At 39.8% G+C, this 25,383-nt stretch overlaps 1 protein-coding gene across 1 annotated transcript; it reads left to right on the top strand.

Annotated features, from left to right (window-relative positions):
* The first annotated feature begins 2 nt into the window (after positions 1–2).
* On the top strand, positions 3–24,738 carry ALKBH1 (alkB homolog 1, histone H2A dioxygenase). Its single transcript, XM_024567864.3, has 6 exons — positions 3–214; positions 2,410–2,518; positions 6,564–6,726; positions 13,624–13,714; positions 17,021–17,214; positions 20,735–24,738. Exons 1-6 carry the CDS (start codon positions 35–37, stop codon positions 21,162–21,164), a joined length of 1,167 nt encoding a protein of 388 aa, XP_024423632.1. The 5' UTR covers positions 3–34; the 3' UTR covers positions 21,165–24,738.
* Positions 24,739–25,383: the final 645 nt, after the last annotated feature.

The raw sequence follows: 25,383 nt of genomic DNA, 5'->3' as shown, positions 1-25,383 counted from the left end.
TCTGCTTCCGGGCCAGAGGACGCCGGGCAGCGAGATGGGGAAGATGGCGGCGGTCTTGGGCTCTGTGGCTACGTTGGCGACGGAGCCCGGGGAGGACGCCTTTCGGAAGCTTTTCCGCTTCTACCGGCAGAGCCGCCCCGGGACTGCAGATTTGGGAGGGGTCATTGACTTCTCGGCCCACGCAGCCCGCGGCACGGGGCCCGGTGCCCACAAGGTACGGAGATAGCCGCGCGCGCCTCCTCCTCGTCTTGCCTCGCTTCTTGGAGGGGTTTCAGTGTCCTCTTCACCTCTTATCGCTTACAGACTGATTGTTATTAAGCTATCCCAGCCCCCGTGGGCACGGAGTTGCACTGCCCACAAAATGCCACACTTGGACGGGAAAGAGCTCTGCTACTGGTTCCTCCACGCGGCTATTCGTTGCTGCACTCTCGGTGAAAAATGTCTGGGAATTGGTATTTACTCCTTCCATTAACTTTCATTTCTACTTATGTTTGTGTAAATTACCGTAAGTCGTATTCGTAGACATTATGGGGAGCGCTGTGCGGCTTGAAAGAGCCAAGTACCTGAGTAATTCCAGACCTGGGAGAGATCGATGTTGTCAAGCTATTGCCCATAAAACTGCCGGTACCTGTCTGAGCCTTCGAGAAAGAAGGCATTGCAGGACTGCGGTAATCTCTCCAAGTTGAAAGTTAAGGGGTGCCGAATCCAGCATCGTCCATTTTTTGTACTTTTCCCCATGGAAATTAAGAGTATCATGGGGGGCGGAGGCTCCCCCATGAGGATCACAACTATAGTGTAATGTATATTTTCTTTACAATTGCTTTAGCACTGAGGATACCCGATCCCTTAGTATTGTACCCAGATGGCTGGATGAAGCGTTCTTTCCAAGCTAAGTAATAGTTCTCAATAAAATTGGAATGCCATAGTATCACTCACTGTATTTGTCTAGAGCCCAGCTTCTCGAGAAACTTCATTTGTCAGCCAAAATGGTCTTAGAGTTGTCAGTATAACATACAGAAAGTCTGCACCCCAAGAATAATGCACTTGATTTATGGGAGAGCCCCTCAGATCCTCAGCTACTTTTGCCCATACTTGACTATAATGCTTATACTTTTAGTATGTAAGTCACCTGAGAAGGTGACATTGTGCGTAGCACATACCTAAAACAGTAAGTACTCAATAAATACACTATTGAGTATTCACTCCCCCCCCCCCAAAAAAAGACTGAAAGTAGCAAATGAGAGGAGAAAGTTACTATTAAAAGACACCTAATGAGAGCGGTGGAGAAAGTGAGGGAGGCAACAGAAAAACTATTTAAAAGCTCAGGGTTTGGTGCAATTGAACATACGATAGGTCCACAAGCTTACTTTGAGGGTATTGCTGGATTTCAGTGCACTATTAAGTGTGGTCTTTCTAAGAAATCATCACAAAGTATTTAAAATGAAAACATTAGCCTCTAGGCACCTGAGAAAGTTAGCTTGGTCAGGACTCTCAGAGTTCCAGATAGCCATTTTATTATACAGACTAGTTACGTACCAGCCACATGTTGCCATTTTGCCTTGAAATCTCAACACTTGGTGAATTAATAGGATAAGAGATCATATCTCTTTGGAAAAGAACATTTGGTGTATTCTAAGGCAAGCCAGACCCTAAATTTATTATTCATGAAAAGAGTAAAGGTTCTTTGGTTTTTTCCCTAAATGTCCCTTAATGACTTTGTATTGGATCTCTTAACCAATTTAACGAGCCATTCGTAAGATGCTCTACGTGCAAATGAAACATGAGCCCTTGAAAAACTTAATTCCTACTTACCAAAGGCAAAAAAGTTGGGAGTGTCTACTTGAAGTTTTATCTAAAAGAGAGCAAATACTATACTTCTGACAAACAGGGTTCCCAGTGTTCTATTGATACATTCTTTTCTGTATGGTTAAGAGTGTTCTCTCTCTATTCCCTCACCCTCCCCAGCCTGGTGTTCCTCATAACTGTTTAAACACCAACAGCGTGCAAATGCCTCAGAAGCAGTATTATTAGCCCTCACCGAAGTAAACAGCATAGTGACTAGAGTATTCCAGTGTGCTTTGGTAATCAGAGTCCAGTCAGGCATCACAAAGGTGTGGTATCATAGGAAAAAGTAGTGTTGACGGCCAAAACCAGCCTGCATCTCATTATTACCTATCTAAATTTCATATAGCTCTCTAGGTTTGTTAGTATATAGATGAGGAAACTGAGACTCTAAGAAGTTAAGTAACTTATCTAAGTCTTATCAAGTAAGTAGTGGTACTAAGTCTAGGCCCTGGGACTTAGGACTCCTAACTTTGCCGCATGCCCAAAATGTCTTTAGAGGTTTGAGGTTCTCGGAGTTGACCTGTAAAATAACTTCAGCCCTCTGACTTGCTTCCTTCCTGCCAGGTGGTCAAATCTCAGCTAAGTGTGTCCTCGGTCAGTGACCACGATGCACACAGAGCAGGACTTCAGCCAATCAGCAAGTGGCGAGCTTATGGACTCGAAGACTATCCTGGTGAGTGCAGCTGACCTGGAAGGTGAAATCAGTTTATTTGTCTAGTCTCAGAGGAGGAGCTTGTACACTAATAAATAGACAAAGAAAAAAGTAAATGCACAGCAATGTTCCACTACCCAACCCCTCCTAAATTCTGCCTCATCTAAGATTTCCATTTATTTAGTACTCCCAAAGAATAGAACAGAAGTCAGCAGTGCTGCTTATAGTGCAGGAAGTGGCACACCAGGTACAAATCAAAAACTAGGACACTCTGGGCTCCCTGCCCCAACTCTCTGAACATCCACCTCCTCTGGCAGAAGAGCCGCTTTGAGCAATAGAATAATTCATAATGGTCATCCCAGACACACAATCCCTATATTCTCAGATGGCATAACAACAACTTAAAAATTGTTGCTATCATCAAGGCCGAGTATTTTCAAAAAGAATTGTAGTTAACGAGGTCAAAAGTACTAGTAGACTAACCTAGAATTTTTGTTATTTTAGTAATGTCAGGTAGCTCACTTTACAGATAGATTAAGGTAATAATGAAGAGTGGGTAATGTTGCCCTGGGTTCAGTGAATTGAGTGCTGACCTACAAAACAAAAGGTATCCTGGTTTGATTTCTAGTAGGGGCACTGCCCTGGGTTGTGGGCCAGATCCCCAGTTGGGGGGGTGTGAGAGGCAACCGACTGATGTTTCTCTCACATTGAGGTTTCTGTCCCTCTCTCCCTCCCTTCCCCTCTTTCTAAAAATAAGTAAATGAGATCTTTACCAAAAAAAGTGGGTAATGTTATTAATATAAAATATTTTAATATTTAAAATATAATATTAGTGTTTTAATAAGGTTGATTATTATCAACTATTCAGAAAATATGGAAGTGCCTTATTTGGCCAAATAATCTTGTGTCTGTCATCTGGTTTCTTTCTAGAGGAGATAAAGTTAACATTGCACTTGTTATTTAAATATGGATTAAAGGCAAGAGATACCCCTAAAAAGGAATAATTTTTTTGTTGTGCTAAGGGTCAGGTCTGTGTTATAGCTCTGAACACAATATGACCACTAAAGTATTTGCTAATACTGTGGGAGGGCATAACAGCTTTAATACTTCTTAAAAGTCCTCATGAACTTTAGTTCTGTACAAAAGAGCTAAAGACGGATCGTATGACTGAAATCACAAAGGAGACAGTCAAATGATGGTCTTTATACATGAAAGCATTGCCCTCCGTGAGTGTAGGTAGAGGAAGAGCATGCATCACCATCAGTCCTTTATAATCGTTTTTTGTGAAGGCTGCCCTTTACCTTTTAGACAGACCTAGCTCCTGTTTTCAGGGCTATGTTTCCCTTAACAGATTGTTCAGACTACAAAGTTAGCAACCCCACTTTGGTTTTCTTTTGTCCAAATTCGTGTACTTGCTTTTGAGTTTTTCTAGGATTTTACACTTAAGCCACATTATTTGAATTGGTACCTCACTGTGCCCCTAGAGACTTTATTGTCTTCCCAGATATTATAAGTTGCATTAAATAGAAGTACAATATAATGTCCAAAACATGGGAGATGACAGTCTCTTCTTACTCTGATTTGATTGGAGGGATTTTGTTTACTTGTGGATTCCGCCTATTTTTTTTTCTTTTTTTTTTTTTTTAAGATTTTATTTATTTATTTTTTTTAGAGAGAGGGGAAAGGAGGAAGAAAGAGAGGCAGAGACACATCGATTGCTTGTCTCACACACGTGCCCCAATCAGGGACTTGGCCCACAACTGAGACATGTGCCCCGATTGGGAATCAAACCAACATCCCTTCAGTTCCTGGTGGCGCTCAATCCACTAAGCCACACGAGCCAGGGCGGATTCTACTTCTTAAGGAAACTGGGTACAAAACAACCTGTCCTTAGGAGACTGAGCAGGAAGCCGATGGGTCTGAAGACCAGAAACTGAATCTGGGGAAGAGTAGACCTGAGGGGGACATACTAATGTTGAATATTTGAAAAGTTGTACACAAGAAGGGATGGGAAGCAGTGTATACTAGTGAGTAAAGCCTAGGCTCTGATACCAAGCTACCTGGGTTCATGTCCTGACTCCACCATCTAATATGACCTTGGGCAACTTTCCTAATCTCTCTTGGCCTCAGATGTAAAATCTTGTGAAGTACCTACTTCATAAGATTATTATGAGGATTAAATGTGTGAGTATGCATGTGAAGTGCTTGGGTCAGTGACCAGCACATAGTAAAGGCTTAATAAATGTCGGCTGTAAAGCTAGAAGTACTTATCAAGAAGAATTAAAACCCAATTTGGGTTTGTTCTATGTGTTAGAACCTAAGGCCAATGCATGAAAATTGAAGAGGCAAATTTTAACTCAGTGAAAGGAAGACAACAGTTGTCTGAAATTGACTGCCAGAAAAGGTGTTAAATTTCTTGTCACTCTGCAAGCTTCCACTAGATCAGAGGTATTCTTCCTTTCATCTCATACTATGGGGGTGCTGTAATCTTTTTTAAATAATACTGATAGCATATGGTAGATTATTGGGGGTTTTCATATTTTTTTTTCTTTGAAAACATTGACAGTCCTGTCACTCTCCTAAATTACTTGGAGAATCTTACTGGTACATGAAATGCAAAAGAAGCCTCCACACTTATAAAAATGGTCCCATTTTTATTCTCCCATTTTAGAAGAAAAGGAGTTCTTCAGCTCAGCCAGTCCCTTCACCTTTTTGATCCTGCCTTCTTTCACCTTTTACATCTTTCGAGACCTTGCTCTGTTCCTTCCTCACTTTTATTTTTAACCAGTTCTCTGCAGGCTCTTTCTTCACAATCTGTAAGCACGCTTGGTCTTTTTAACCCCTAAAAACCATAAACTCTCCCGCTATTTCTTTATTCCTCTTTGACTACTCTTCAGTCTCTTTCTTTTCACAGCCAGCCTCTTAAAAGGCATCTGATCAAAGAGGAGGGAAGCAGAGGGCTGGGTGAAAAAGGTAAAGGGATTCAACAACAACAAAAAACCCTCATGTACACAGACAACACCAAGGTGATTAGCAAAGGGGACGAGGGGTGGGGGGAGGTAGAAGAAGGTATGTGGGGATAACTGGTGCCGGAAGGAGACTTGACTTGGGGTGGTGAAAACGTAATACAATATACAGATGATGTGTTATATAGAACTGTACACCTGAAACCTATATAACTTTATTAACTAATGTCACCCCAATAAATTCGATTTAAAATTAAAAAATAAATAAATAAAGGGCATTATCTGTATTACTGTCTATACTGCCCTATCTCCAGGTACTTCATGAAGGACAAAGTTTTTCCAACTCTTTATCTCTTAATTCTTAAGCAAGTACGTAGTACATGTTTGTTGAGTGTTTGGTGAATTAATCCTTACCATGCACAGATTCCAGTTAACTATTGTTACCCCTCTTTTACAGAGGAGAAACCCGAGGTTAGATTACTTTCAAGGTCGCAAGGATCTTCTCGGCACACATGCTGTAGGTGTACGCACCAAGCCATACTGAGCAGATAACACGTACCATATTCCCTCCCTGCTGTTTTAGTCAGGAGGCAGAAATCACACCACTTATTCTAACTGTGATAATTTAAAGAGTCTTCAGCCAGAAAATAGAAAATGGAAAAGGCAAAAAGGGAACACTGAGATCCAAAGACAGTAATTAGAAGAAGCAGCCACCTCCTCTATAAATGATAACAACTGGTGAAAATTTGAGGGGTGACTTTTGGCGTTTTTAATTCTAAAGTTCACTTTTGGGTAACACAATTGTTTGTGGAATGCTTGTTTCTCTTGAGAATAACCCCAGAAGCCAAAGGTATTTGCATAGTGGTAGATGTCTAGTGTTCATCAAACTTGTATCAACTCAAAGGAACTCCTCTTTCTCTAAAATTGGAGAATAGGAATGAAAACATTTGCTTATAGGTGTGGAAGCCACTGGAAGCATGAGCAACAGGAAATGGAGGGTAAATAGTAGAGGGTATAAGGAAGTCAACAGAAATAAATTATCTGAATAACTGATGGAGAATTTCCTCTTCTCCTTTCTTTCCCACCCATCTTTTGTATAGGATTTATTTTCATCCCAAACCCCTTCCTCCCAGGTTACCAGTGGCACTGGGTGAAGCAGTGCCTTAAGTTATATTCCCAGAAACCTAATGTATGTAACCTGGACAAACACATGACTAAAGAAGAGACCCAAGATCTCTGGGAACAGAGCAAAGAGTTTCTAAGGTAGGTTTTATCGATCACAATAGAAGTGTTAGTATTCATTCAGGTCGTTACAGACCTTTAAAGGAACTATTCTATAACAAAGTGAACGGAACTGGCTTGTTCTTCCCTCATTTCCCCTCAAATGCAGAACAGTTAATATTCCTTCCCCCTGGAACATTTGGACAGGTGCTTCAACAGTTACAGTAACGTAAATTGAGATCCATGTCAGACATTTCCTTATCATAGCTAAGACATCAAGTACATTTTCATTAATCATCAGATGACCAATTTTCATTTAGCTTCAGCCCTTTTTTCTACTTACAGTGAGTTCCTTTGAAGACTTGTAGTATCCTGGCAAAAAGTAACTGAAAGCTCTTTACGTCTATGTCCTAGATGAAGTCAGTTCCGTTAGCTATTTTGTAGTAAGTCAGTTCTTCGTGAGAACTAATGTTCGTACCTTACTGTTATTTCAACATTCATTCGTTCCACAAATATTTATTGTGGATCAGTTGTGTATGGGGCACGATGCTTAGCATTAGCAATACAAAGTAGGCCACAGTCCCTGCACTCAGGAGTGCATAGTTGATTGCAGGAATTTAGTATCAACAGGAATAATTATAATAGAGCTCAGCCAGAAGAATGCCGTGGGGGCCAGAGGAAGAAACAATTCTTTCAGGCAGGAAGGAGGTGTCAAAGAAGAAAAAGTTATTTTTTAATTGAATTCATTGTCGTCTTTTTTTATCTGTCCTTTTGAACTGGGTCTTCAAAAAAAGGTGAGTTTGACCAACCTATGCATCATGGTAGTCCTTTTCTCATTGATAGTGTGAGGATTAAATAAGAGAGTATGTGAGAAATCCTTAGAACAGCCTCTTAAAACCATTGTACCAGCTTTGTGTGTTCTGTTTGAACTGAGTTGTTCTAATAGTACAGTTTGAGTGAAGTTAGTCAAAGAGAACTTAAAGTTTGTTATTAAGCCAGACTGTTTTCAAGTAATTTTTTTCCTTCTGACAAACAACTCAGCAGAAATTTCATTTGTCATCTTCTAAGATAGGTCAGACAAATCTCTATCAAAAATAAAAAATGTGATAGTCATACATTCTGTTGTTAAGGGTTGGAAGAAACTGATATGCTCAGACATTGCTGGCAGTAGTGAAAATTCATAAGGTGTGGCTCAGTGGATTGAGCACCTGCCTGCTAACCAAATGGTCACAGGTTCGTTTCCCAGGCAGGGCACATGCCTGGATTGTAGGCCAGGTCCCCAGCAGGGGGCGTGCAAGAGGCCACCACCTATTGATGTTTTTCTCCCTCTCTTTCTCCCTCCGTTCCCCTCTATCTAAAAATAAAATAAATAAAATCTTCCAGGGACCTGACCTGCAGCCCAGGCATGTGCCCTGACCAAAAATCAAACTGGTAGCCTTCCAGTCTGTGGAGCAACACCCAAACCACTGGGACACACCAGTCGGGGCCATGCTGATTCTCTGTACAAGCTGTTCCTTCTACCTGGAAAGCTCTTCCTTTAGATAACCAATGACTTGCTTCCCTTAGGTCTTTGTTGTAGTATCTTACAAGAGATGACTCCCCTACCATTTAATTAACAGTAGTCCTCTTTTCCCTCCCGCTTTATCCCCTTGCCCTTTGTTTTTATTCTTAAGTGCAAAAGGTACTTACCAAATATTTGTGGAATTAATTAGTTAATGGATACTTTTGTGTACCTTTAGAATTTTGTGAATATTATTTAATCAAAAATAACTTTAAAGAATAAGATAAGAGGAAATATAAATTTAAATAAAGCAACTTTGTTCCATAAGCTTATGAAATGCCTTGTATTCATTTATATATATATACACATATATATATATATACATATATATATAAACTTTTTTTTCATTGATATTCTCAGTGTGGAAACAAATAATCTTTTTTCCTTTCTGCTCCTTTAAGACTTTGTTATGGTGCTATTAATAGCATTTATTATAGTGAATCCAGAAAAGAAGGCCACTGGCTCTAGGAAGCATCAGCTCTAGGTAAAAAAAATAAAAATAAAAAATTCAAACAACTAAAAAAAAGTGCTATTAGAAGCCAAGACAGGAAAATGTTTTTGGACTAAGAGAAGAGCCAACCATGTACGTATAGGCCTAGGAAATGAAACTAAGAAACTAGTTTTGGTAGAGAGGTGGTAGCAAAAGTCAGATTGCAGTGAGGGTGGCAAATATTGAGTCCTTTTGTAAAGATTTGACTATAAAGGGAAGGAGTGATAGATACAGGGCAGAGGGAAACAGGACATTAAAAGGAGGCTTGAGTGAGAGGTCAACTTGGGAAGTTGGCCTTAGTGGAAAGAAGTAGGAGCACTGCTGAAACGAGGAGGGAAGGATGGGGTAAAGATTTTGAAAAGTTTAAGGAAGGGAAATTGAAATTGTTCACTGGATCATTGGATCAGGCCTCTATTCTCATTGTCCTAGAAAGGAATAAGAGAGGGGCTGAACACTTGATGTGAATGATGCTTCAGAACAGTAGGTAGATTAGATAAAACTAAATATTTGCAAAATAGCAAAAGGATGTTAGCAATTAAGGTAGAATTTGATGTCCATTTGCAGTGATGAAGATTCAGGTTGAGAAAGGAGACAAAACTGGAAACACTCATACTGAAAAAAAGTGGAGTTCTAGGGACAAGAGATGGAACTTTAAGACAGAAAATTGTGGTTATGCAGAGAAATATTCAGAATTGTGAAAGACAATTCCCAAGCCTTTAAAAATGATTGAAACAAAACCTGCAATAGTATTTTGAAGTTTTTCTTTTTAAATCATTTTAAAGTTGTTTTTAAAACAACTTTAGACTCTTTCTGTCCTGAGTATTTTTCCCTTCACAGTGATTCACTAACATCCCTTGAGGCCAGAAAGGAAATACTAATGCTTAATTATGACAGCCAGACTACCACTGCACAGAGTTCTTTTCCATCCAAGTAGGGGTTTGGTTGAAAGCAGCACTGTAGAACGTGATTGCTGAGAGAAATGCCAGCACTTACATAAAGCACTTACCCCTAACAGAAAGTGAGCAGACTGTTGTGTGGACACATTCACCGGGGAGAAGGTGACCCGCCCACCCATCCATCATCCTCCTGCTAGTGCCTGGAGGGGCAGCTGGGACAGGGAGCATGGTGTGCTTCTGTTTGCAGCGAGAACCAGTAATTAGGGTCACACTTGCTTGAAACTTTTTTTTGCGGGGGGGGGGGGGGGGGGGGGGTAATTGATGAGGATTTAAAGTTAGGTTAGGTGCCAACATATTACCTGCATTCCTAAGGGTGGCTATGGCAGCTCTGTTGGCACTGAGCCACCTTGGTCTCTTCAGACAAGTCAGGTTTAAAAAGAGAATAGCCTGCCCATGCCTTTCATTAATTTCTCAGTATTTTCTGCTTGGAAATGATCTTGGAACTTATTAAATTTGATTTTGGCTATACACTATTCACAATGTTGAGGGGTGAGTTCGTTGGATGCTTTGTTACCCAAGGGGCCCATGGGAACCAGAAGGGTCCCTAAGAGAGGACTTAGTCAAGAAATGTCTGGTGTTGGCCAGTTCTGCTCTCAGTTGTAAGGCAAGTGTTAGAAAAATTACTGCCACTTGGCTTCCAGAAATTCTATACAAAGGCAAGAAGTGAAATCGAGTTCGTAGAAGAGAATAGGAAATGAGGGATGGAATCTTACACCTACATGGGTCTAACACATTACGCAAAAATATATATTAAATTCACCTTAAAATGGCATAGACACCAGTGATCACAACTTGCACTAATCAAGTCCTTAAGCTTTGTTTTTCCTTTTTGTTATGAGAACTGGGTTTAATGCTTTTGAAAGTAAGGCTCTGACATCTTTTACATCCTTGGACCAATCCCCCTTTATAAGGCAAAGCCCAAAGCCTTCCTTATAATGATAGTTTGTTTCTTAAAAAAGGAACTGTATTTAAAAAGGCATATTATAGGGTGGTTTCATTCATGTTTGATTGTTACTATGATTTTGTTGTTAATACCATAAACCTATGTTAGTTAAAATTATGTATACCCTTTTGAAGAACATTAGACTGAATCTTTTGATTCAGCTTGCTGGTACCATATCAAATGTCTAAAATACAATCACCTTCTGAATTATTTCCAGAGCTACATTGTTACTATATTTGTTCAATTATGTAATAGTATGGGTTCTAGAAAAAAATGGAAATGTTTTGTTCTGTTTTTTAAATTTTGTCTAGAATAGTGTTTAAGTGTGGTCCCAGACCAGTAGCATCAGCATCACTTGGGAACTTAGAAATGCACATTCTTAGGCACCACCCTAGACCTACTGGACCAGAATTTATAGATGCTGGCCCCAGCGTGTGAATCTTAACAAGCTCTCCAGGTGATTCTGAAGACCATTTAAAGAACTTGGCAGAAACTAAGTAGGGTACATCCAAGCTCTGTAAATGCTTTCTGTAGAACTCCTCCCTTTGCTATCTAGATCCTCAGGACGCTGTCTATTTTGAGATCTAGATTCCGTTTATACACTGCTGACTTTAGCATCTTCCTTTTCTCCCTCACTGAAAACCCATAGCTTTAATATCCATGAAATCATTGTTCTTCAGCAGCATTTTCTCCTGTCTTTAAGAATTTTTTTTTGCTTTTTTGCAATTTTATTTTTCAATTGTAGTTTACATTCAGTATTACTTTGTATTAGTTTCAGGTGTATGAGATTATTTTTAAATGAGGGACTAGGTACTAAATAATATCTTAGAAAGAGGAATAAATAGAATGGATCACCTCTGTGGGTACTTACGTAACTCTGGAATTCCATTTATATTACTGTTAACTACAAGATTCACATGAGTCCAGAAATAAGAGGTTATATTTATTTTTCTGTCTCAATGCTACTAAAATAGAATATTTTTTATGAGAGCAATATCAGGGAGTCCTTTTATTGTACCTTTAACTGAAGAAACATTGGTAGAACTCAGGTTATGTTACTATGTTGCTTTTTTTTTTAAGTTTTTACACACAAAATTTAAATAATAAATGGTGGTTATACATAATAACTGTTCACATCAGCTAATTGCAGTCACTGTCCAAGCCTACATTTCTTTTTCCCTAATTTGTTAATAGTTGTCTGTCCTGTTATGCCAGAGGTCCCCAAGTTCAGTGATTCACCAGAAGTCACAGGGCTCAGCATATAGTTGTACTTAAGGAAAAGATACATTGTGGTGAAAGAATACAAAGCAAAATTAGTGAAGGGAAAAGGACATGGAGCAACCTCCAGGGAAAACCAGACTCGAGCTTCCAGGGTACTCCCAATGAAGTCCCACAAGATGCACTTTATTCCCCTAGCAGTGAGTTCTGATGTGTGAAATGTTATCTACGAGGGAAGCTCAGTGCCCAGGTTTTTACTAGCATGGTCGCAATGGCAGTCTCTGCCTAACGTACCAAAATTTCACTCTCCCAGAAGGAAAGCAGGTATTCAACATTAACTGTATTATTAGTACCAACAGTTTAGGTACAGTGAGCTACAGATTTGGGAATGGTGTGAGCCTCAAAATCCAGGTTTCAGCAGCCTGCCAAGGGCCATCCTTGTAAGCAGGCTTTTTAAAAGATAGTAGTCAGATCTGCTATGCCTCTTTTCTGCATGGCTGTCCTAAATGAATTAGTATTTGTTTTATTTCTTTTAGCTACTGGTCTTGATGTATGTGTGTATCACAGTGTCCTTAGAATGTAAACTCATGAGGACAGATAGCATCTATTCTGTAAACTCTTCGTCAAGCATCAAGATGAGTTACACTTAGAGCTGAGCTGCTAATAAATCCTTTGCTCCTTTTGCTCATGCCGTATGCCTGTATTGCCTAGTGCTCGCTCCCTGCTGAAAGGCTGCCCATTCTTCAGTGCTGTGCTCGACTCCCAACTCTGCCATGAAGCCCCAACTGATGAGACAGCTGACTTTGAGCTCTTCTTTTCCTTAATTCTAGTGGCCCACAAAGTCTTGTGCTGTTCATTTCATTTTATACTACTACTTGAATTTTCTCATTTCTTCTTGTGCTTACCTGTCATCTCCTGTCAGAATACAGACTCCTTAAAGTAGTCTAATCTTTTTTAAACAGCAGTGGTTCTTTAATTTAACAAACTAAGTTTTTTTGATTGATAAATTATGTAAATTACATAGAAAAAATAAACTAAGTAAAATGATTATGCCTAGCATTCTTGTATTTTTAGATACTTAGAAGTAAATCAAACCAACAAGCTTCCTCTTTAGGAAAAGTTGATCCCATAGATTTGATCAGTTAAAGTTTTAATTGCAGAAAGTGCAGCTCTATTTTATAGAAACTTCCTGTGGTTTGAACAAGGGATGTCAGAAACCAAATTACAGTGTTCCTTAGTAGTTAGCTAAGCCTCAGTTACCTAAGCTATCTAAGAAGTCATGTTAACCCAGTTATTGATTACAGTACTACGTTTTGCCAAACTTGCCCCATCCTGCAATTTTGGGAAGCCATCATCATTAAAGACATAGTGATAGCTGTGATTAATCATACACCACTTTTAGCAAACCAAATTGAACATGTTGTGTTAGGCAAATTTCAGTTACCCATGGTGCTCTTGGTCCCATTTCCCATGATAGATTTCTGTTGTCATTCTTGTTTTATTATTGAGATACTGGACACTTTCCATTTGGAACTGATTCCATTGAGTAGAGGATTTAGAACCAAGGACAAGAAATTAGAAATGTTAACCATGGTTTTTTTATTAGTAGTATTATATTCTTACTCAACTTATCTATTCTGATTTCCCCTATGGAGATCTTGGCTGACAGCGTATACCGTGGAATACCAAATTTAGACTCCAAGGTCTGTACAAACAACTGTTGCTGCCATTTCATATAAATAAAATCCTCCTTTGTCTCTAATTTGTGCAGATATAAAGAAGTGAATAAACGGAGACCCCGAAGCTTACTAGAGAAACTGCGATGGGTGACCCTAGGCTACCATTATAACTGGGACAGCAAGGTATTCGAATTTTCTTGCTAATTCCATTGTTTTCCATTTTTGTGCTTCTTGGGCCCACAGAGAGGGATTTCTTCCTGGTCAGGCTTACAATATCATATTATCCATTTGCAGAAGGATCTCTTATTTATTCCCTCCTAAAATCCCCTTGATACACTATCCCAAGAGGCATGGATAGTTTATCAAGAGAAAATTTTTTCTTCAGATGCCCTCAGGGTATATATTTTATCAGAAGTCATCAGTACTTTTTCCAAGCAGGTGTTAGGGATATCTTTCTATACTGCCTTCAAGAGCAGTTGTCGATTATGACCTTTATTGCCATTATTGTTCAGTGTTTGTTAAGCATTTATTTCCTACGTAATACCTGCCTGGAGTACAAGAAGATCCATATGCTTCTGGTGTTCTCATCAGTCCACAGAAGGACTTTCAGGATCTAGATGCCTCAGCCTTCTGTGTAAGGTTGGAGCAGGAGACAAATGGGAAAGAATGTCCTAAAATTAACAGAGTTTCATGGGCTTGTTGTTTTGTTTTATTTTTTGAGGTACAGTTTCTTTCCTGACTTCTGTGCTTCAGAGAATGCCTCCTTTATCCCTGATAGTGCAGTGTCTCTTGTCTCAATGAGATATATGCCACCAAGTAAAAGGACTGATTCTGAGAGTAAATTGAGTAAAACAGTGAAATAGACCACCTTGCTGCTAACCAGTTACTGTCTAAAAGCTCTGTAGTTTCAGTCAACCCAGCTTATTAGCACGTATATTAACTGATCAAAATAATGATGAGTTACCTAAAAATATTCGTGATATAATTCTTATTTTCCATGATACTGATTTAATGAAAAACTAAATATCTGTGTTCGGGGAATTGGCCACGTGAGTGTCTTCAGATGAGACAACCTTGCCTTCAACAAGGATAGTACCTGTCTCATAAGGTAGTTGTGATAATTACGTGATTAATGCCTATGAGGTGATTACAACAGTGCCTGGCTGTTCTAAGAGTTAAGTACATTACCCCAGATGTTAGCTGGTTGTTTCTTATGATGCTTTTATTGTTGACATTTTTATTCTCTGAAGACCTCAAAGTGAGCCTCATTTACTAAGAAAAATGTGGGGTGAAAATTATCAAAAACTCTTTAATCAGAGGAAAGTGAAAGAGAATTAAGAAAGAATGGTGCATAGACAGCTTGGAGAGGGTTCAAAGCCCAAAACAGAAATTACTTCATTGTAGCACAGGTGGTATAGTGTTAGAATAGCAGCCCTGAGTGGTTTGATCTTCTGCAAGGATTAAATCTTAAAATGGCAGAGAAGACCTGACAGTTCTCTAACTATACCCTTAACGTTGAGATGTTAAATAGGAACTCTTTTTCTATGCAGTTCAGGAAAAGGAGAAGAAAAAAATAAAACAGGGAGATTCCAACTGAAGAGGGTCGGCCATCCATCAAAGACTTCTCACAAAAGTCTTCCTGAACCTGAAATGGAAGCTCGCTTCTGGCCGGAGTAGTAAATACGGTCTCTCCAGAGCCATGACCCTGTTGCTCCCGCTGGACTGTGTCATGTGAGATACGGAGTGAGACCGCAGTGGGTTTTCCCATCAGATTTGTGGCGCTTGAGCAAAAGGGGAAGTGAAAGGCACTTCCAGACTGAGGAGGAGTGCAGGGCTGCTGCAGCCACATGGCCAAAATGCCTCTCCAGCTCACCTCCACAGGAGATTGCTGTCTGCCTTTCTCATGATGTGTATAGACTTTGTACGGAGAGTGAGTGTTCTGGCTTTTGATTTTGTGTGTGTGTTTATATATTTATTGATTTTAGAGAGAGAGTAAGGGAGAGAGAAAGAGAGAAACATGTGCCCTGACCAGGGATTGAACCTGCAGCCTTGGTGTATCACGTATGCTCTAACCAACTGAGCTACCGGCCAGAGCTGGGGTTTCTTTTTGTTGTTGTTGTTTGGTTTTTTGGGGTTTGTTGTTGTTTTTCTGTTTATTTTTAAGAGGTGAGAGTATTTGTGATCCTTAGATGCTAAAAATAAAGGAATTTCAGAGCAGTATGTGCTAAAAATGACTTCCATGTTAAGGTCCTGCCGTGAGGCATGGTGTAAGTCAGTTTCAGTTCAGATGTTTTGAGCATGTTATCGCCTCAGTTTGACCAGTGAAATCAGCACTAAACCATGTGGCAGTCTGAGGGGTCCATAACCAAACTAGCAATAGTATTTGAGTTGCTTTTCTTTCTTTTCTTTTCTTTTTTTTTTTAAGATTTTATTTAGGGAGGGTGAGAGGGAGAGAAACATCAATGTGTGCTTCCTGCTTGCGCGCCCCCTACTGGGTACCTGGCCTGCAACCCAGGCATGTGCCCTGCCTGGGCATTGAACCAGTGACCTTTTGGTTTGCAGGCCAGCAACTCAATCTGAGTTGCCTTTTTAAAAAAAATAAACTTTGTATTTTAGGATAGTTTTAGATTTACAGAAAAGATGAAATGTAGTATAGAGAGTTCCTGTATACCTGTACCCAGTTCTCCCTACTATTAACACCTGTCTCTGTTATTAACATGGTGCCTTTGTCTCAATTAGTGAACCAGTAGTAATACATTATTATAATAGTAAAGTCCATACATACTTCATTCTAATTTTCTTAGCTTTTAACTATACTTTTTCTGTTCCAGGATACCACATTACATGTAGTCATTGTGTTTCTTTAGGCACCTACCTCTTGGCAGTAACTTTTTTTTTTTTTTAAGAAGTTAGGTCATCTTTTTTATTTTTTATTAATCCTCACCTGAGGATATATTTATTGATTTTTAGAGAGAGAGAGACATCGATGTGAGAGAGAATCATCAATCAGTTGTCTCCCGCACACACCCCAATGGGGGGTCAAACCTGTAACCTAGGTATGTGCCCTGACTGGGGATTGAACCCACAACCTTTTGGTATACAGGTTGATGCTCCAACCAAATGAGCCACTCAGCCAGGGCTGCAGTAACAGTACTGAGTTACCTTTTAACCCTAAAAGAACTATCCTGTTTGGGATTAAAGTATACTAGAGAGAGGTTGTAGTCATTGCTTAACGTGTAGACTCCCTGCAGGATGAATTTGTCTAGTTTATCGCTGTATAGCAGTGTCTGCTATATAATAGGCGCTCAGTATTTTGAATGGCTCATTGTTAGATTCTGGGATGCCTCAAAAAATGGATGGATAAATCATGCTATGCTAATATTACATGTAAGCTAGATGATTTTTAAGTGGTAATTAACCTTATTTCACAGTTTCCTACTTTCCTGAGATCATTGTTTATTTTTCTTATTTTCCCTACTTTTATTAAAGAAATACTCAGCAGATCATTATACACCTTTCCCTTCTGACCTGGCTTTCCTCTCAGAGCAAGTAGCTGCCGCCTGTGGATTTCAGGGTTTCCGAGCCGAAGCAGGTATCCTGAATTACTACCGATTAGATTCTACGCTGGGCATTCATGTAGATAAATCTGAACTCGATCACTCCAAGCCCCTGCTGTCATTCAGGTAAGTAAGTTCTAGAGATTTAGGATTACTTTTTATCACCTCATTCTGTTTCTAAAGCATGTTCAAACTAAAATAAAATAAAAACATTAAACTTTTTGTTTTTTTAAGTATATTTTATTGCTTATGCTATTACAGTTTTCCCAGTTTTTTCCTCCCTTTTATCCCCCCTCTACCCTGCACCCTCCAACCCTCCAGCATTCCCCCCTCCTTAGTTCATGTCCATGGGCTGTACATATAAGTCCTCCAGCTTCTCTGTTACCTTTACTATTCTTAACCTCTCCCTGTCTATTTTATGCCTACCAATTATGTTTCTTATTCCCTGTACCTTTCCCCCACCAGTTTTCCTTTCCCCTTCCCCACTGAAAACCCTCCATGGGATCTCCATTTCTCTGATTCTATTCCTGTTCTAGTTGTTTGCTTAGTTTTTGTTTTTGTTTTTCAGATTCAGTTGTTGATAGTTGTGAGTTTGTCAGTTTACTGTTCATAGATTTTTATCTTCTATTCCTTAGATAAGTTCCTTTAACATTTCATATAATAAGGACTTAATGATGATTAACTCCTTTAACTTGACCTTTTCTGGGAAGTGCTTTATCTGCCCTTCCATTCTAAGTAATAGCTTTGCTGGATGTAAGTCCTTGCCTTTCATGACTTCAAATACTTCTTTCCAGCCCCTTCTTGCCTTCAAGGTTTCTTTTAAGAAATCAGCTGATGGTCTTATGGGAACTCCTTTATAGGTAACTCTCTCCTTTTCTCTTGCTGCTTTTAAGATTCTCTCTTTATCTTTAATCTTGGGTAGCTTAATAATGATGTGCCTTGGTGTGTTCCCCCTTGGGTCCAATTTGTTTGGGACTCTCTAGACTTCCTGGAAGTCTATTTCCTTTGCCAGATTGGGGGAGTTTGCCTTCATTATTTGTTCAAGTAAGTTTTCAACTTTTTGCTCTTGTTCTTCTCCTTCTGGCACCCCTATGATTCGAATGTTGGAACGTTTAAAGTTGTCCCAGAGGTTCCTAAGCCACTCCTCATTTTTGTCAATTCTTGTTTCATCATTCAGTTCTGATCGAATGTTTATTTCTCCCTTTTGTTCCAAATCATTGATTTGAGTCCCAGTTTCCTTTGTGTCCTGTTGGTTCGCTGTACATTTTCCTTTATTTCGCTTTGCATGGCCTTCACTTCTTCCTCTATTCTGCAAAAATACTCAACCATTTCTGTGAGCATCCTGATTACCAGTGTTTTGAACTCTGCATCTGGTAGGTTAGCTATCTCCTCATCACTAAGTTCTTTTTTTGGATTTTGATCTGTTCTTTCATTTGGGCCATATTTTGGGGGGCACACCTGTTATGTTGTAGGGGAGCAGGGCCTTAGGTATTTGCCAGGGTGGAGCAACCCTTTTTGCTGTGTTGTGGCGCTGTCTGGTGGGGAGGGATCAGAGAGGGAACAGTGAGGCTCACTTGCTCTGCTCTAGCCCCTCTTAGCAACGATCTCTTATATGAGACTGGGAGTTTCTCCTCCCCCCCATGGCAACCTCTTCAGTAGTTTACAGCTAGCTTGAATCTTTAATTTCCTGTTCAGCCAGCCCTGCCTTTCCTGTACAGTCCACCACCTCGCGGAGTCCTCTCAGCCAGCTCCACCTTGCCCACGCGGTCTGCGCCTTGCTGTGCGACCTCTCCACTGGGCTGCCCGTTTCCCGTCCCTGCCCCTCCTACCAGTCTGGGTCAATGTTTCTTTAACTCCTTGGTTGTCAGAGTTCCATGCAGTTGGATTTTCTGGCACTTCTGGTTTATTGTTTTTAGATTGGTTGTTAATCCTTTTGGTTCTGTGAGGAAGTGAAGCATTTCAACCTACGCCTCCATCTTGATCAGAACCTCTGTATGCATCCAAAAACATTAAACTTCTAAAAAAAAATGACTGGATCTATAATCTTTCACTTCTGGGCATTTTAACAATGTATCATAAGTAAAACTAGTGTAGTCCTTTAAGAATAATCACCAAATTACAGTTAATATTTCTGTTGAAGATGCATGGAGTCTGCCTTTTGTAATGAGAGGTATTGTCAGTGTGTGTGGAATAGGCGAGTGGAAGGCCAGACAACAAAGTAAGCATCTCTTTTGGAATAGAGAAGAACAAAGCACACAAGCCTGAATAGTTCCCTCTTCGTGTCTCCCTAAACATAAGTTTAAATTTGTGCAGAGCACTGCACCTGTATCTGACAAAGTGCCTGACAGAATCTTTTATTAATCTTATCTTTTAAATGAACAGGAATGATAAATACAGTGAAGGGCTGAAATGTAGTACTCCCCTCTTATCCACATGGGATACCTGAAACCACAGATTCTACCAAACGCTAGATACACTGTGTTTTTTCCTTACATACATAACCTATGATACAGCCAAATTTATAAAGTAGGCACAGTAAGAGATTAACACAATATATTGTAATAAAAGTTGCATGAATGTGGTCAGTAGTTTTGGGGCATCCCTTCCTGAAGTCTTTGTACAGGCTCAGTGTTTCTGGGCACAACATGCTGCTGTCAGTCAGAACACATTGTGTTCGTGTCTTCACCCACAGACGTGATGGGATGCCTGTTCCATCTTCACTAAGCACTCACCACACACTGTGGCTGTACCTTTTGTAGTTTGAGGTGCAGCAGTAAAACTAGCACAAATGCCTTTTTCCTTCACAAGTTCACAGGTGGAAGATTTGTTCTGACTGTGTATCTTAGCAACCTTAGTAGACAGTTTTTTTTCTTATTAAGTCAAGGACTTCCAACCTTTCCACTTAAAGGAACCACTTTTCAGCTTCTGTTTGGCATATCTGAATTACTAGCATCACTACTGTTATGCTTTGGGACCATTATTAAGTATAATGAGGGTCACTTGAAACAAACACTGCAATACCCGGACAGTCTGATAACTGAGAGTTACTACTAAGTGACTAATGGGCGGGGAGCACATACCACGTGGATTCGCTGGGCAAAGGGATAAAAAATCATGTCCAGGCTGGATGGAGCAGGACACTCACTGCAAGATCTCATCACACTACTCAAAATTGTGTGCAATTTAAAACTTAGGAATTGTTTATTGAATAGTTTATTTCTAGAATTGTTTATTTCTGTTTAATAATTTTGGACCACAGTTGACCCCATGTAACAAACTGCAGAAACCAAAACTGGATAAAGGGACTACTGTAATTTTATTAGAAGATTTAAATCCTAAAAGAGACATCAATAAAGCTTACATGAGTAATGTTAAAACTAAATTCTTACTTTGCTTTTTAATTGCTTCAAATTTTGTGTCGCTGCAGTCCTGTGGGCTATGACAAGTTCAAGTAGCAGATTATGGATTAGTCACTCACAGACACAAGCCAAAAGAGAACGAGCGTAGCACCGTTTGAAAAAGAAGATTTAGGAGCAATAAATACTGCGCCAAAATTAGGAAATAATGCAATTAGCAGTAACATTACCAACCATGGTTAGTTAACAGAAACTTACTCTTGTGTGTTGTTTTACTTACTTTTTTGTAGCTTTGGACAGTCTGCCATCTTTCTCCTGGGTGGCCTCAAAAGAGATGAAGCCCCCACAGCCATGTTTATGCACAGCGGTGACATCATGGTGATGTCAGGTTTCAGTCGCCTGTTGAACCATGCAGTTCCAAAGGTCCTTCCACGTTCCAGCGGGGAAGGCCTGCCTTGCTGCCTAGAGACACCTCCCCCAGCTGTCGTCCCCAGAGACGCGGTGGTAGAGCGCTGTTCTGTGGAGGACTGGCAGGTGTGTGCCAGCTACTTGAAAACCGCGCGTGTTAACATGACCGTCCGACAGGTACTGGCCACAGACCAGGACTTCCCTTTGGAACCCATGGAGGAGAGTAAACAAGACATCACCACTGAAGGTTTCTGCCATCTAGATGACGAGAATAGCCGAGTAAAGCGAGCCAGGTTACACCCTGACAGCTGAGACTGGGAGAGCCCACTCCTTTCACTCAGGCAGATCTTACAGTAAACGACCGCGCCGTTTTGTATTGCCATTGACTTCGGCACCAAGACAAGCCGAAAACAGAGACAGGAAAACTCACCATTGACCACACTGTTGCCTTGGAACCCCTTCTGAGGAGTAAACTGACTTCCCACATACATCAGTGCCTAACCAGGACCAGACCAGACCGGTGTTCCACACGGTCCAGTCCTAGTTAGGCAGTAATGCATGCGAGAAACCCAAGGAGGTATGACATTCTGCAAGAGCCTTCTCAGCCTTGCAGTTACCTCTGAGGGAAGTAGAAGTGAGTTTCCATGGCTGTGGAGTCTTTAAATGCCTCAGATTTTATTAATGGGAAACATGATAGCCCTCCCACTGCCCCATCTAGTGATTTTGTGTGCGGTTCCATGAGCCAACCATTAGTCTCGCTTATTCACTCTTCCCACGAACGTCAAATCTTTTGATCTTGTCTTCCATCTTTTCTGGCCTTCACAGAAGAATCCTGTAACCATTAAGACAGTGGAACTGGAAATCTCACCCCCTAGAAAAGAAATTAATCACAGCCATCTCTTTCCTAAAATGTCAATATTTATAAGCTCAAGGAAGGGGAACAATAGTTTCTCCAGATGTCTTTTAGGTCTCCAAACTGTTGGCTTTTTAAGGCAATTTTAATTGTTGGACTGAAAATCCCAGGAATGTTCTCTGTTTTCTCTGTGAATAAACTTAGTCGATTTTAAATTAAAGGTCTGTATCTATCTTTGAGGGTTAATGTATCTGGGAGTAGTTTTTTTCCTATTTCTGCTTACTGTATTATTCTTGCTTTTAAAGTCCTCTAGCTGTTTCTACCCTACACCATCCTGCTCTGCCCTAAGTATTCTTCGTGGCTGTCTCGGAGGAGCGAAAATTCTTTGATATCCCAGTTACCGCTGCCTTTATTAATTGTAGACGGCTTGGAAAATACATGAAGCGTCAAGTTTGAATCTTTGTACCCTCACCAACTCAACTCACTGTACCCTGAGTTAAGTTACTGTGCATTTCTCTTGACCTCAGTTTCCTCATTCGTAAAGTGAAGATAATATTTATTTCCATCTTCCTAGAGGGACATTGACATTTCAAATGATAATGGGAATTTAGTGCTCCTTTCTGGAAACATTCTGTACCAATATTTTATTTCTGTTTGGATGCTTAGAGACATCCCAGCTTGCTTGTGTGGAAGACTGGTTGGAAGCCATTGTGGTAACTGCTGCTTGCAATGTGATTTGCTGAATTTTCATTTCTACTCTGTCCTTGCCATTTTCTTAAGAGCATTGAACATTGAGTTCATACTGTAATGGGTGGTAGGTTTTTGATTGATTGATTTCAGAGAGAGAAACATTGGTCTGTTGTTCCACTTACTTATGCATTCACTGGCTGATTTGCCTACATGTGCCCTGACCAGGGATCAGACCCACAACCCTGACGTATTGGAACAACGTTGTAACCAATTTAGCTACTTGGCCAGGGCATGTAGGGGTTTTTTGTTTTGTTTTGTTTTTTTAAGGACTAAAAAATTAATAGAATAATCCTCATGTGTAACTAGTTTCTAAAATCAGTCATTATAGCCCTGGCCAGTACGGCTGAGTTGATTGGAGTGCCCTCCCATAACCGAAAGCTTGTGGTTTCAATTCCCAGTCAGGGCACATGTCTAGGTTGCAGGTTCGATCCCTGGTCCAGATGTGCACGGGGAGGTAGCTAGTCAGTGCTTCTTGCATTGATGTTTTTCTCTAAAAAACCAATGAAAACATGTCTTCAGGTGAGGATAAAATATAAATAAAAATAAAATTAGTACATTATAGGAAATGTCTATATAATTTAAATTACCACTGGAAAAGTCCCTTAAATTTTCCATAATGTAGATTATATGTGACCCACTGGAAACCAACATTCTGTTTAGTAAAACCAACAGAGTCAGCTTTTCCTCCAACATTATAGTAGATTGTTCTTTATTCAATTAAGTGTCATATAAAGGTGTTGACTTGTGTTTAGGGGCAATATTGTACAAAAAATACATATTCATACTGTAAACTCACACTCCACGAAGCTAAATATGTGTGTCGTGAGAAGCCTGTGGGAACTGATGTCAGCTAAAAGGCTAGCAGGTTCCTCCCCAGCCCAGACTCCCTTTGTTTTCGTTAGCTACCAGACATTGTCCACGTCGGGCCAGCAGACTGTGACCTGCCTCCTAGTTTTGTACTGCCCACAGACTAAGAGTAGTTTCGACATTTCTAAGTGGTTGGGGGGGGTGGGGATCAAAAGAATAATATTTTGTGACACATGAAAATTATATGAAATTCTAACTTGTGTCCATAAAGTTTTATTGGAACACAGCCACACTGTAATTCGTTTATGGGTTATCTGAGGTTGCTTTCATGCTAGAATGACAGTTGAGTCATTGCAACAGAGATCAGGTAGCCTACAAAACCTAAAAGGTAACAGTCTAGCCTCGTACAGAAAACATTCGCCAATACCTAGAAAGGAAGCTAGACCCCTCTGGAAAGGAACCTGAGACCAGGGTAAGGGACTGTGGTGATAATATTCTTTTTTATCTATTATTTTATACCACCAATGCCAGAGTATATTCTTCATGATCTAGTCTGTATGTGGCACCAAGAGTGGAGTCACAGGTTGGAACTGGGGAAATTGGTGCTCTGGTACTCTGCTAGTGGGAATGTACCTGTATTTTGTCGTGTGTAATGCATACTTTTTTGCTCAAACTTTTAAGGGAAAAATGAGGATGCATATTATACATGTATAGTACTAATTCTGTATCTGTATAAATGTTTTTAATTCTTTTATTTATCTTATGAATAAAACTCTAGAAAGCAATAATGATATCCATATGCAAAATAATACCCTGGAATACGATGATCAGTTTTGTTTCTAAATATAAATAAATAAAATATTGAATTAAAAATTTTAAATGAAAGGGGTTTTTTCCTGAAAGTTTGGGCCAAAAATGTAGGTGCACATTATACAAGGAAGTGCATTATACATGGCAAAATATGGTAAATTGCTGTAACCTCTAAGGCACAGTTTTACAAGTATGTTAACATGTAATTTCTACATCCCAGTTGGACCAGGGCAGTCCTGAAGTATGTCCCCTTTTCCTCTCAGAAGTGATTTGGTTTGATGATAAATTACATGGTCATCCTAATTATGGTTTTTTAAAAAGATTTTTAGAGAAAGGAGGGAGAAAAAGAGGGAGAGGGAAAAAATCATGTTAGAGAAACACTGAAACATCAGTTTCCTCTCTCACATACCCAGCTGGGGACCTGGCATGCAGCCCGGTATGTGCCCTGACCCAATCAAACTGGGTGACCTTTTGGTTCACAAGCGAGCCACTGAGCCACACCAACCAGGGCTTCATCCTAATTATGTTTTAAAATGTGTACCATTTGACCGAATAAATTTTACTTCTAGGAGTTTGAGTCTAAGGAAGTAATTAGAGCTGTCCAGAAAAGTTTTGTGTAAATTTGTTGTAACGGTGAAAGTTTGAAATAAACTCAATATCCAGCAACGAGGGGTCGGTTGATTAAATCCATGTGTTCTTTGAATAAATGGTTATTGAGCACCGTTCTTGGACAAAGTGCCTTTGTGGCACTTACAGCCTGGTGGGAATGACGTGAGCATGCAGTGGGAAACTAGCCGTCAAAGGTCATGACCTTAAAACTTAAAAAAAAGGTCACGATCTTGCAGAACAGGTAGAAGTATGGCACTGCACGGTATTGAATGAGAAACCCAGTTATGAAACTCTGCCTGGTACCTTCACTTTGTATAGAAGGTGTACATCTTTAAAAACTGGAAGGATATGTACACCAAAATGTGAACGGTGGTGGGGTTATAGATGCTGTTTCTTTGTGCTTCTGTATAGTTCTGATTTTTTTACATTGAAAATCTCTTTAATTTTTTTCTTTTAAAGAATAAATGTTTGCTGTTTTTTTGTTTGTTTAATACTCAGACCTGGAATTCTGCCTGTATCTGAAATTTGTTAGAATGTAAATCCAGGAACATCAACATTGTCTAGCAAAGGGGCTTATTTGATGCAATTATTTTATGTAATAAAATGCTATATAGCCACTATCGATCATGTTTTAAAGATACATTTAATAATTGGAAGAAAGCTCCATGTGTTCACTGAGAAAAACACCTTAAAAACAGCATG

Source organism: Desmodus rotundus, chromosome 7 (genome assembly GCF_022682495.2).
Source record: "Desmodus rotundus isolate HL8 chromosome 7, HLdesRot8A.1, whole genome shotgun sequence".
NCBI lineage: Eukaryota > Metazoa > Chordata > Mammalia > Chiroptera > Phyllostomidae > Desmodus > Desmodus rotundus.
The sequence above is the reverse complement of the archived record's forward strand: the minus strand, read 5'-3'. Positions and strand labels throughout refer to the sequence as shown.